The 12,611-nt window shown below is 40.5% G+C and overlaps 1 protein-coding gene across 1 annotated transcript in view; it reads right to left on the bottom strand.

Moving 5' to 3' along the window:
- Nucleotides 1–867: 867 nt before the first annotated feature.
- The window catches only part of HORMAD2 (HORMA domain containing 2), a 131,796-nt gene continuing 120,052 nt past the window's right edge, over nt 868–12,611 (bottom strand). The window contains exon 14 of the mRNA XM_006147915.3: nt 868–2,067. Coding sequence (XP_006147977.1) covers nt 1,963–2,067 — 105 coding nt within the window. The 3' untranslated portion in view covers nt 868–1,962. The remainder of the gene's footprint in view (nt 2,068–12,611) is intronic.

The raw sequence follows: 12,611 nt of genomic DNA, 5'->3' as shown, positions 1-12,611 counted from the left end.
AATGGTTCCTTTTGAGATTGATTAATTACTCTGTATAACTAATTTGCTTTGAGACAAGGACTCTCTGTGTTTTTGTTTTGTTTTGTTTTTAATTTGCCAGAGGGTATGTGCACTTGCCAGAGAGAGAAAGAGAAAGTGAGAAGGCACCCCCTTTGGGCAGAGTCACACCTCAATATCTTCTCCTTCATTTTAGGATTTTAGGCACACAAGCACACATGCCCGGTGTTGCCTCTCAAGCCCTAGGTCTGGGACTCACACTGTAGCCAGGCACATGCGATCCAGACTCCTCAACCACCACACCAACTGCTGGTTCAATTCTTAGAGCTTAAAGGTCATTTGTGTTCAAACACTTGTACTCACTACCTTACAAGGTACTACCTTACAAAAATTTAAAAATTTTGACAACCTGTGGAGTTAAACACTTCATTATACTGAACCAAACTGACCTCCTATAGCTTTCACCAGTTTGGTTTTAATTCTGCCCTCTGGAAAGACACAAAATCAACCTAATCCCTCTACTAGACAGCTAATCTCTTTATGTGATTCTCTTAAATGAAATCATGGTGACTCAGGCTATAGTTCTATCAAGGATACAATAAACCCAATACCTTTCCCCTCCTTCTCTTTTCAGTGGCAGAGCAGGCTTCTAGGAGTCCGAGTATGCTGGGAGAAAGTAAAATGCTCCTCCCCGCAGGCCCAGGTGCTATGGCCTAGTGCAAGGCCCCAGCTGGTAGGCTGCCCTGGGTAGGGCTGGACAGACAGGCTCCCTTGGATTTTCCTGTGTTCCTGTGTCATGCAGCCTTCTGTGGGCTGACCTGTATACCTGGCCTGGAGATGCTCTTCAGTTTAAGTCAGAGGTCAAGGGCTCTTGATTTTTGGTGTGCATTAGAATCCATAGTTTTCCTCAGGGTCTAACCCTGGAGGATTTGATTTAGTAGAGAGGAGGCAGACCCAGTAATCTATACTTTAATGAACACTCCAGGTGCTGATGTGCTTGCTACACTTTACATTTTGAAAACCACTGCTGTAAGGGAAGGAACTTTCCCAGTGGGAAAAAAGATGGGCAATAAAAGTACCTTGATTCTGGTTTCATTTCATCATAAAGTACACACACTTAGCATTTAACTTCTTGGTCCTATCAATTTAAATTTAATTATTAAATCCCATGTTACACAAACAATAAAAACATTTTAGGTCATCTATTATTCACCTCACACTAATCATTAAGTTTACCAACATTCTTCCAGAGTAAGGAAGGGACTAATTGCATCACCTACAGTTTACAGACTGATAGACGGAAGTTCTTACTGGAAAATATTCAATGTAGGCCTTAAAGAGGGAGCCAAGCTCCTGAGTTATGGCATGTGCCCTGTCTTGGACTGGCCAACAGAACAAGGCTCAGGGCCAGAGTGAGGAACTTACGGAAAGCAACATTTTGGTCCCACACTTAGCTGATCAACCTTGTGACTGAAGCTAACACATAAATCATACCTTGATAAGCACCTCCTCACACATCCTATGCAGTTCTGTGGGAATTTTAATAAAGCTGGAGAGGGATTCCAATACACAGGTTACAACAAGCTAAAACAGTCACGGTAGTCTAAATACCTGGAGAGTTTAATTATGCAAAGAAAACCCTTCTTTCCTTTGAGAACAACAGCCTGTTTCTTTTCAAAATAGCTGCTGTGATTCTTTTAAAAACAGAAAAGGTGTCTCATCTCTAACTTAGCCTTGAAGTTATGCTACCCAAAGCAGCCCTGGTGACCGTGTTTTCCTGGGGCAAAGTGAACCTATATGTCCTACCTAGTAATTTAGTACTTCAGTAAATTGACTAACAAAGTTGAATAACAAATTTAGAAAAAGATTTTGGTGATAGTAACTTATTTTCCTACCAAGACACTTCATGCATGTTTTTACAAAATAAAATTGTTTTAAAATAAAGGTAGCAAAAACATCTAACTTTCATTTTCTGTTAGAGATGACGACGTTCACTGGCTCGCTGATCTTCCTCTTCTTCCTGGTGCTCTCAGAACTTTGCTGACTGCACTCAAAATTTATTCTTCGAACCTGTGAGAATCACCAGAGAGAGGCACAATTCAACAGAGATTCTGACATCTGTACAAGACATCTGTAAGACAGGTAGACCAAGCATTAATCCCTCAAGCTGCATAATGGATCCAAACCTGCTTTCTTGTGAATTGTTTTGGCCCTGCACAGAGGCCCTGCTGCCAGTATCAGAGTCTGGTATTCCAAGTTTCAGGAGCTGAGGTCCCCTGGAGGCAGCCAGTTTCTGGGACAGTTTCTTGGCTCTCTCTAGTGAGTTCAGCACATTCCAGCTCTTGAGGGAAGGTTTGTCAAGGTGTGGAGCCAACAAGGAGCAATTAAGGGTCAGGAGAGATTGAGGGCACTGATTGCTTTAGAGGCACATATAACTTAAGTCCCAGTTTCAGCTAGCAGAGACATACAGCCTTGCCTTTTTTATCATGTGGCAGATGAACAAATTAGGAAAGACCTTGACCCTTCTATTAAACAAAAATATATGTTATTAGGGCCAGCAGGTGGCATATATCAAAAATCCCCCTCAAAAAAAGTATATATTATTGATTAAAAAACAGATTAGTGATATACACAGACACACATGCACACATTGCTTTTTTCTTCCTTGGGCTCAGCCTTGGTAAAGTTTTTAGAATTTACTTTTGCTTAACTGAGGGAACAGTCAGATGCATTATAATCTTTCAGACTCTCCCCAATGCCTGAAATTCCCAGAAATATAGAGGACATTTATATTTTTTTTCAGCCACTAGATGGGAGGAAAGTTTTTCCATGTCTTCTGTTCTTTCTTTGGAGGGAAAAGTGGAATAAGATAAATATATTTAAAGCAACACTAGTCAGATTATCTATTAGAGTCTCCAACACCGTTCTTTTTCTTTTACATTAAATGCATGTTATTATTCACATGTACTTACATATACACATGTAAGTACCATTATTCACATGTACTTACGTGTAAGCATGTAAGCATGTAAGTATCATTTACAAAGATTAGATCTAAAAATGGCTAATGTAAGTACTAACTTATCCTTCAGTTTTAGAAAGCAGATAAATTCCGGATCTCAGAAGTCACAAATTTCCTTTGTCTTAAACTAAGACAATGACTACAAACAGTAAAACTCAGAAAATAAAGAGAGCTGCTCAAGGAACTGGTTTGCTTATACATGTAAAAGTTTGAAATGGTCTGCTTTAAAGGAAAAGAAATAGCAACAGAAAAACCCAAAGCACAGAATTTGTTACAATTTGGTTGGAAGAAAGCATACTTGATAAAATTTGGCTTATCCAGAAATATTGCATGGGCATGCTTTCCATTTGAACCAAGAGATCCTCACTTCTATCAGTTCTGGGTGCACATGAGAGTAGAAGAAGTCAGTTTGGTAGTTTAATATAGCTTTGTTCCCTTTTTATTCTACTATTAAAACAATTTTGTAAAAATAATTATTTATTTAATTTTATTATTCTTTATTTTGACCAGAGAGAGACAGAGAGAGAAAGAGAAGAGAGTGAGAAAGCAAGCCACCAGGTCCAGGACTCAAACCATGGTCAGCCATGTGGGAATCCAGTGTCTTAACCATCATGCCACCTGACAGCCTCCCAGATGATTTTACTACATGTTGTAAAATTGCAATTTTATTGCAGTGAGTTAGTAAAAGCATCTTCAGTAACATATACAATCACAAGGCAAGTGAGGCCTGAGAACTCTTGATGTTTTATAAAAATATAGTCAGTCCAAAAACAAGTATGTTATCAGTCAAGGGACACTTTGAATATAGTCAGTCCAAAAACAAGTATGTTATCTGTAAAGGGACACTTCCTAACACAGATAAATAATCTATATGATCCAACAAATTTATTCATACACACGAAGACTTAAGATACATTTTTTAGGTGTATTCGAATTGGCTGAGTTTGCATATTTGATGCCAAAGTCAACCAACCAAGAAAAGGGCCAACAATCAGACTGGCTAGACAGATTATCAGGATGCGTTGAGCAATATCAGATGATCATCAAATTATTTCTAATGCATTTTATATTTAATTAATTAATTTTGTCAGAGGGAACATGCATTTGCTAGAGAGACAGGGAGAGAGAAAGAGAGGAGTCAGCATCTCCATAGGGAATCCTCATATCACAATCCCTTCTCCTCCATTTCTTCCTCCTTTCAAGACTTCCTGCATGTAACACACATGTGTCTGGTGTGTTACATAAGCCATCAGGTCTGGGACTCGAACCATGCAGTTGGCCATATGGGATCTGGCTGCCTTACCACCAGGCTATGGAGTCTGGCCTATATTATATTATATTATATTATATTATATAGCTTTTAAAGCGCTTCTTGTACAAAAAGTGCTTCTTATAACAAAAGGCTGCTATAATCTGTTTACCAATAGAGCCTCAAGAATAGAGTATCCACATTTGTGCCTGAAAAAAGCCCTGAAAATATGCTTTCTGCTGGATTACATTTCCCAACTTTCCATTTTTGGTTTATTTTATTCTGCATTTGAGACAGGTTTTATCTTAAGCACAGCTAGCTAGTTGATTTGGTAGAAGGAAATGACCAGCACTGGAAGGGATCCCTTCTAAATGTCCCTATCTTTTTTTTTTTTTTTTGGAGAGATTTTCGCTATAGGGCGCGAGCGCTCGCCAGACAGACAGAGAGAGACATAGAGACAGAAAGCGAGAAATCACCCCCCAGTTGTCGCACCGCAATCCCTTCTCCTCCATTCTCCTCTCGGGATCTTGGGCACGCATGCACACGCGCCCGGCGTGAGTTTTAAGCCACCGGGTCCGGGATGTGAACCGCGGTCGACTACGTGGGAGTCCAGCGACATAGCCATTATGCTAACTGCTGGTTCCCATCCTATCATTTTTTTCCCCCCCTTTATGCATTCCCTTTAACAATGCTTGTTTCTTGGATGTTCTTATAAAGTTCTGTCTTTGGCTGTCTTTTCTCCTTATTCTCTATACCCTGAGTGACCTCATCCACACTAAGAATCAATTACCATTCAAAAGCAAAAGCACTCACATTTGTGTGTTCAACCTACATCTTCTTTCTGAACTCCAAATCCATATGTGTATATCCAGCTGCCTAGGAAATGTCTCCACGTGGATGTCCCAAAGACAACTCAAATGCAGTATACCCAAACTGGAATTCAACATCTGCCTCCCTAAGCCTGCTCCCAATCTTTGTTCTCATTCACCCAAGGTGTCTGAGTTAAAAATCTGAGAGACAGGGCCAGCAGGTGGTGTGGTACTTTGGGTGCTGGATCCCACAAGACTGACCACAGTCTGAATCCTGAATCTGGCAGCTGAGAATCACACCAAGTGTGTGCATGTGTATGCCCCAAATCCTGAGAGGACTATAAAGAAGGGATTTTGGCATGCCCATCCCCTGGCCGGGGGGTAGTGGTGGTGGTGGTGGTGGTGGTGGTGGTGGTGGTGGTGGTAATTTCTCACTTTCCCTCTCTTTGTCTCTCTCTGGCAAGTGCATGAGCCCTATGGCAAAAATCTAAAAAGCAAAAAACAAACAAAATCCCTGAAAGTCATTCCTGACTATTCCATCATTCTCACGCTAACAACTAGTTAATCACCAATTCCTATTGGTCCTACCTTGTTAATAGCTCTCGGATCCATACATTTTTCTCTGTTCCTGTTCTCGCTGCTTTAATGCAGGCCAGCACTGACTTTCCCAAATTGCTGGGCCTTCTTCCCATTCTATTCACCTTCTGCCTTCAGGCCCTGGATGTGTTCAGTCTCCTGCCTTGTTTCTCATGCTTTCTTCTTCCTGCTTCTGGACTCTTATACATGATGCTCCTCTGCCTAAAGTGTTCTTTCATCTATACTGCCCCTCACATTTGCCTAGCTAATTCCTACTCTTCAGGTATCAGATGAAAAATTATTTCCTCAAAAATCTTTTCCAGGGTTGGCAGGTGGCGCGGTGGTTAAGGCAATGGACTCCCACATGGCTGATCACAGTTTGAGTCTCAGACCTGGAGGCTTGCTTCTTCCCTTTCTTCCTCCCTCTCTGTCTCTGGTGATCATATATGCCCTATAGTAATAAATAATAAATAAAATTAAAGAATTCCTTAAAAAATTCTTTTCTATCCCCATCTTAATTAAGTTAGCCCCCCCAATCATACACTCTATAGAGTTGAAGGAAATCAAATACATACTGATTTTGGTCACAACTATTTTACCAATATCTAGCAAGGACACTGGACTTAGTAGGGGCTCAGTAGATATCTTCTGATGGATGAATTAATTGAATGAATGGTTTTTCAAAATCACTCTATCTATTAGGTTGTCAGAAAAGTCATGATACATTTTTGCACAGAAAAAACACGTCATGACTTTTCTGAAGACCCAATAGAATGTAGAAATGTATTGGTGGCACCAAGTGAATGCAAGGTGGTGAGTCTGCTACAGCAGTAGCCAGATGATAACTTTGGTGGCAGTGGGGAGAAGTCAACATTGAGAACAATCTTAAGAAGGTGGAGTCAGAAGGATGGTCAGTTGGCTATGGGGGTAAGAGAGAGGTAGTGGGTCACTAACAGTTTCCCAGTTTCTAGTTTGGCTGTGTGGATGGAGGTGTTGTTCTCTCTGGTAGAGAACAATAGGATTTTAAAATTTGTTGTTTAGAATGCCTGCAAAACCCCCAGGTGGACAAACTGAGTAGGTGGCTGAATGCTGAATTCTGAAACTCAGGAGAGAGGTCTGGGTTGGAGATGTAAATCTGAGAGTCATCAGCATATGGAAGATAATTAATGCCATGGGTGTGGAAGAGTGCTTATTGAGAGATCAGAGCGTGAGAAGGGAAAGCGGCCAGGACATAGCCTTAAGAAACTCCAACATTCAGAGATTAAGAGGAAGATGAGCCAACAAAGGAGACTGAGAAAGAAGACTAGCAGACTGTCTTGTCAAGAATGCCAGGGAAGGGACCAGCAGTTGGCGTAATGGCTATGTCGCTGGACTCCCACGTAGTCGACCGCAGTTCGTGTCCCGGACCCGGTGGCTTAAAACTCACGCTGGGCGCGTGTGCATGTGTGCCCAAGATCCTGAGAGGAGAATGGAGAAGGGATTGCGGTGTGACCATCCCCCCTGGGGGGGGTGATTTCTCGCTTTCTGTTTCTCTCTGTCTGGCGAGTGCACGCGCCCTATAGCGAAAACCTCTCCAAAAAAAAAGAAAAAAAAAATGCCAGGGAAGGGACCAACAGTTGGCATAATGGCTATGTTGCTGGGTTCCCATGTAGTCGACCGCAGTTTGAGTCCTGGACCTGGTGGCTTAAACTTACGCCGGGCACGCGTGCCCAAGATCCCAAGAGGAAAATGGAGGAGAAGGGATTGCAGCGTGGCCATCCCCTCTGGGGGGTGATTTCTTGCTTTCTGTCTCTCTTGGGGGCGCAGCGGCCCCAAAGAAAAAAAAAAAAAAAAAAAAAAAAAAAAAAAAAGAAAGAACACTGACATGACTGCACAGGTATGAGCAATGGGAGATTGGAGTTCTGTCAGAGCTGTAGATGAGCAACAGGACCCTGCAGGGGCTTGTGGGTTTAAAAAAAAAAAAAGAACGCCAGGGAAGAGACTTTTGAGAAGAGAGTGGAGAAAAAAGGTGATACTCAGCAGTGTGAAGTGTTGCTGAGAGGTCAGGGAACATGAGGACCGGAATATGTCCACTTGATTTAGCCACATGGAGGTTACTGGGTGCATTGGGTTAGTGGGGGCAGAAGTCATCTTGAAGTCAGGTGAAGAGTAAGTTCATAAAACATCACAGAAGCTGAGACAACCAGTACACAAAGTTTCATAAAAGTCAGAGAGAGTGATCAGCTCAGCCTGAGGAACTTAGAGAAAGATTTCTAGATGAGGGATGTTGAGCTGGGTCTTGAATGATGAGTAACATTTCATCAGATTGGAAGTCATGGTGGGGGGGTAGGAGAGGAGGGGGGTAAGGGAGGTCATTCTGGGCAGAAGGCTCAGCATGTTTAAAGACACCAAATCATGAAAAGATATGGAAGGCATATAGGACATTGAGAAATGTCCCTTTACTATTGCAGATCAGCTCTTAGGTTTAGGTGCTACATATTCAACATATTTCTGCTAAAAATGTGAATTCCCCTGGAATTATTACTCAATATGTGTAATATTAGTAATATTAGTGTAAATTAACTTATCCAGTGGTCTGCAACTGGCAACCTACTGAAAGCAGGACCTCACAAGCTTTGGGAACATGACAGAGAAGTTTCAATAAAGAAAGAGCAACTGGGGACACAGCACTCACTTTGCATTAGGAGGTAGCCCTGTAAGGGGAACTAAGGGGTGGGTCAGCCCCAGACAACCAGGAAATATCGTGAGTACTTTCTGTGCCTGGGGTGAGAGTGCAATGAGTTTTGCTTACTTCAAAATTATTTTCCAGGTCAGATCTGTCAAAATATTTTCTGTTTAGAAAACCAGTCCTCATCAGTATGAATTTATAATCAAGTCTATAGACTATTTGGATTTGTCAGCTTCCAGATCAAGGAATTCTATGATTCAGAGGATCTCTATCCCTGTAAGTGGGCATAGCACTGATGTTAGCTTTTATTTCTCTGTTTTAACACTTGTGATTTGGGCATAATAATGGGTAGCTCAATGGCAATTTTAAAAAATGCTATTAACACAAAAGTAGCATACGTTAACATCATGATGGAGTGGTAAGAAAGCAATTGCTTAAGGAGAATACTTACCGCCAGTGGAGCTGTATGCTCTGAAACGTTGGGAAATGTCTGTGATTTACTGGGACTTATGAAGTATTTGCCTATTCATTTAAATTTTTTTTTCTAGTTTGTGACCAAGGTTCTGTGGCCATGACTATATTTAGGAGGAAAATGTACATTCTTCTTAGGGACATAGCCAGATATTTACATTTATCTCCAAAAGTTATAATCTCAATTTTCTCTCCTTACATATTCTCTAGGGCACTTATGACTTTAGAAGTTTAATAGTTAACTCTCTACCTCAACAAATGCTTTTTAACACCTTCTTCGTGCCAGACATTGTGCTAAACACTAAAGATACACAGCTGATCAAGATATACTTCATGTCCTCAAAGAGGGCCTTGTAGAGGAAAGCAAATAAGTTACAGATGAAATGATAAAATTATGTTTAGGGTACAACAGGGGCTCCAGAAAGATATTATCAGTTCTTCCTGAGGAAGCCTGGCAAGGCTTCAAAGGGGTTGTGAAGCTTGAACTAAGTAGTGCAAGATGAGCACATTCACAAAGCAAATGGCATTCGGGAATGGAGCTGCAGAGAAAATGGGACTGGGGATGGAAAAGGAAAGAAAGAAGTAAAAAATGATTAAAAAAACCCCTCAAATTTATGGCAATGACATTTGCTAAGATAGAAAATAGAGGGAGCTGAGGATGGGGGACATGGTAGTGAGGACAGATGAGAAACAATTGACTCTGTTTTCAGTATTCTGAATTGGAGGTGAGATGTTCACCATGGTGTTGACAAATACAGGAAGAAATAGTCACTCTTGGAACCAGCAAGTGATATAGTAGTTAAGGCGCTGGACATTTCCACATGGCCAAGCACGGTTCGAGTCCTGGACCTGGTGGCTTGCTTTCTCACTTTCCCTCTCTTTCTCTGTGTCTCTCTCTGGTCAAGTTAAAATAAATAAATGAATAAAATAAAATAAAAGGATATTACATCTGAGGACTGGAAGGAAAGAAGCAAAAGTGGATATAGATATAGGTAAAGTTTTAAATATGATGGTAGGAAGTTTAATGCTTCATGCTTAATGGCCTTAATTACTTCTGTGAAGTACCATTTAGATTATCTGCTTAGAGAGGGAGAAAATTGGTCTTGGGTGGCATTATGATATTTAAGTGTTGAAAATACGGAATAGTCATTTGGACAAAGGAAAAGAGAGCAGATAACAGATTTATAAAAATAACATTTACTGTTATTTAGGATCCAGTTAGAGTCAGGTAAAATACTTAAGGTTGACATACTAAAAATTTTTCTTTTCCTTTTACAAACATTTGAATGCTTACAATAGGCCAAATACTAAAAACATCATGTGTATTGTGTCACTTATTCCTTGCAAATTGCTGTGAGAAGTGAGGGAGAGTGTTTTTACTTCTCTTTTACAGATGTGGAAACTGAAACTCAGAGAAATGAAATGGCTTATCCAGTTCATGCATTTATTAAGTACTAGTATGGATGCCAGGTCTCCTGATCTGAAATTTAAAGCTTCTTACAATGTACCTCTTTAATCCAAAGAGGAAAACAAAAGTAACTGTAGAAGTCATCAGAACTCTTCATAGGATTTCTGGGCTTCCATCTTGGATTGACCCTTGCTTGAGCATAGCCCACTGGTACCTCACACTAAACTCAGTCAAAGCTAAATTCATTGTTTTTCCTCTGTAACTAGTTTTTCAATTTCTGTTAATCATCATTTCCCAGTCATCAACAGTAGGAAACATAGTCACCTTAGATTTCTCCTTCCTCATCTAATGCCTACACAGTGTTCTTGTAATGAGTAAATGGAATAGCACAGAGAGAGCACCTGGTACTACATTTCACATGTACCAGTCATTCAGTGATTGACAGTTATTATCATTCCTACTGACTCAGGAATCCCCTATTCCAGCCAAACGGGATCCTTGTGGTAGGCTGAGAAATAGATCCCCCAAAGACATCCCTGTCCTAATCCCTAGGACCTATGAATATTACCTGTGACAAGAAAAGAGGAGGGGTCTTTGCCGATATGAATAAGGATTTTGAGATGGAGAGATTAGTCTTAATGATCTGAGTTGATTCTGAATGTAATCATACATATCCTTATAAGAAAGAGAGAGAAAAAAATTGTCTATTTGAATAAACAAATGATGAGAAAACAACGCGGCTGTTCAGGTAGAGACTGGAGCGATGTGACCACAAGCCAAGGAATGCCAACTGCTACTAGAAGATTAGAACAGAAACTCCCATAGAGCCCACAGAGGGAGTGTGGCTCTGCCACACGTGATTTCAGCCAAGTAATGCTTATTTGGACATCTGGCCTCCAGTGCTGAGAGAATATACTTCTGTTGTTTTAAGCTACCAAATTTCTGGTGATTTGTTATAGCAGCCACAAAAAACTAATACAATCACAATTCCCCCCCAAATATTCCTCACTCTTCCTTCCTCTCTATTTCTTCCATATTTGAGAAAACAAATCTATCAGTACTCTCTTTTACAGTTTAAATGACTCAAGTCCAATTTTTTTTTTTTTTCTTTTTTTTTTTTTTTTTTGGAGAGGTTTTTGCTATAGGGTGCATGTGCTCACCAGAAAGACAGAAAGAGACAGAAAGCGAGAAATCCCCTCCCGGGGGGATGGCCATGCCGCCATCCCCCCTCTTCCATTCTCCTCTTGGGATCTCAGGCACGAATGCATACACGCCTGGTGTGAGTTTAAGCCACCGGGTCCAGGACTCGAACCGCGGTCGACTACATGGGAGTCCAGTGACATAGCCATTAGGCTAACTGCTGGTCCCTTCAAGTCCAATTTTTAACAGTATCTCATCCATAGAGTTCTCTTGCTTCTGTAATGTGATATGAACTTTCTTTGTTACAAATATCCATAGAACATTTTGCAATTGTATTTTTCTGACAATATAAATATTTGTAAACAATTTGTCCTATACCTGGGACTGGGTTTTTAATTCTTTATACATTGATTAATATTAATTTGATGGCTTTTAACCTCTCTGCAACGCTTGACACAGAGTCCCTCACACAGTAGGTATCCATAAGTCTTAGTTACCTATCTCTACAACTGACAAAATTATGGTAGCCATTAGTCACATATGGCCATTTAAATGTAAATTAATCAAAACTAAATGAAATTGGGAACCAGTAGTTAGCGTAATGGCTATGTCACTGGACTCCCACGTAGTAGACCGCGGTTTGCGTCCCAGACCCAGTGGCTTAAAACTCACTCCGGGCGCGTGTGCATGCGTGCCCAAGATCCCAAGAGGAAAATGGAGGAGAAGGGATTGCGGTGTGACCATCCCCCCTTGGGGGTGATGTCTCGCTTTCTGTCTCTATGTCTCTGTCTGTCTGGCGAGTGCACATGCCCTATAGCGAAAAATCTCTCAAAAAAAAAAAACTAAATGAAATTTAAAACTTAATTCCTCAGTTGCATTAGCCACATTTCAAATGCTTAATTACCACATGCAGTGAGTGGTTACCTGTTAGATATCATGGATATTGGATATTTTTATCATCATAAAACATTCTATTGGACAGAGTTGCTCTACAGAGGTGATCTCAGTACAAGTAAATAGAGAAGTAATACAAGTAAACAGAAAATTTCCTAGGGACTATGATTATGATAGGAATAGACACTAGAAATAACACAAAGACATTAAGTATGTAAATATTCCCAAAGTTAATTTATCAAATTCATGTGATCTCATCCAAAAATTCCAATAATATATCTGTTAGAACATGTTAAGATCATTGAAACAGTTATCTTGAAGGGGAAATGTACAGGAAAATCTTTAAAACACTAAGAAAAAATACTAAGAGGGAAAGA

This window comes from Tupaia chinensis, unplaced genomic scaffold (assembly GCF_000334495.1).
Source record: "Tupaia chinensis unplaced genomic scaffold, TupChi_1.0 Scaffold000226_1, whole genome shotgun sequence".
NCBI lineage: Eukaryota > Metazoa > Chordata > Mammalia > Scandentia > Tupaiidae > Tupaia > Tupaia belangeri.
Note: the sequence above shows the minus strand (reverse complement) of the source record. Positions and strands in the feature narration are given on the sequence as shown.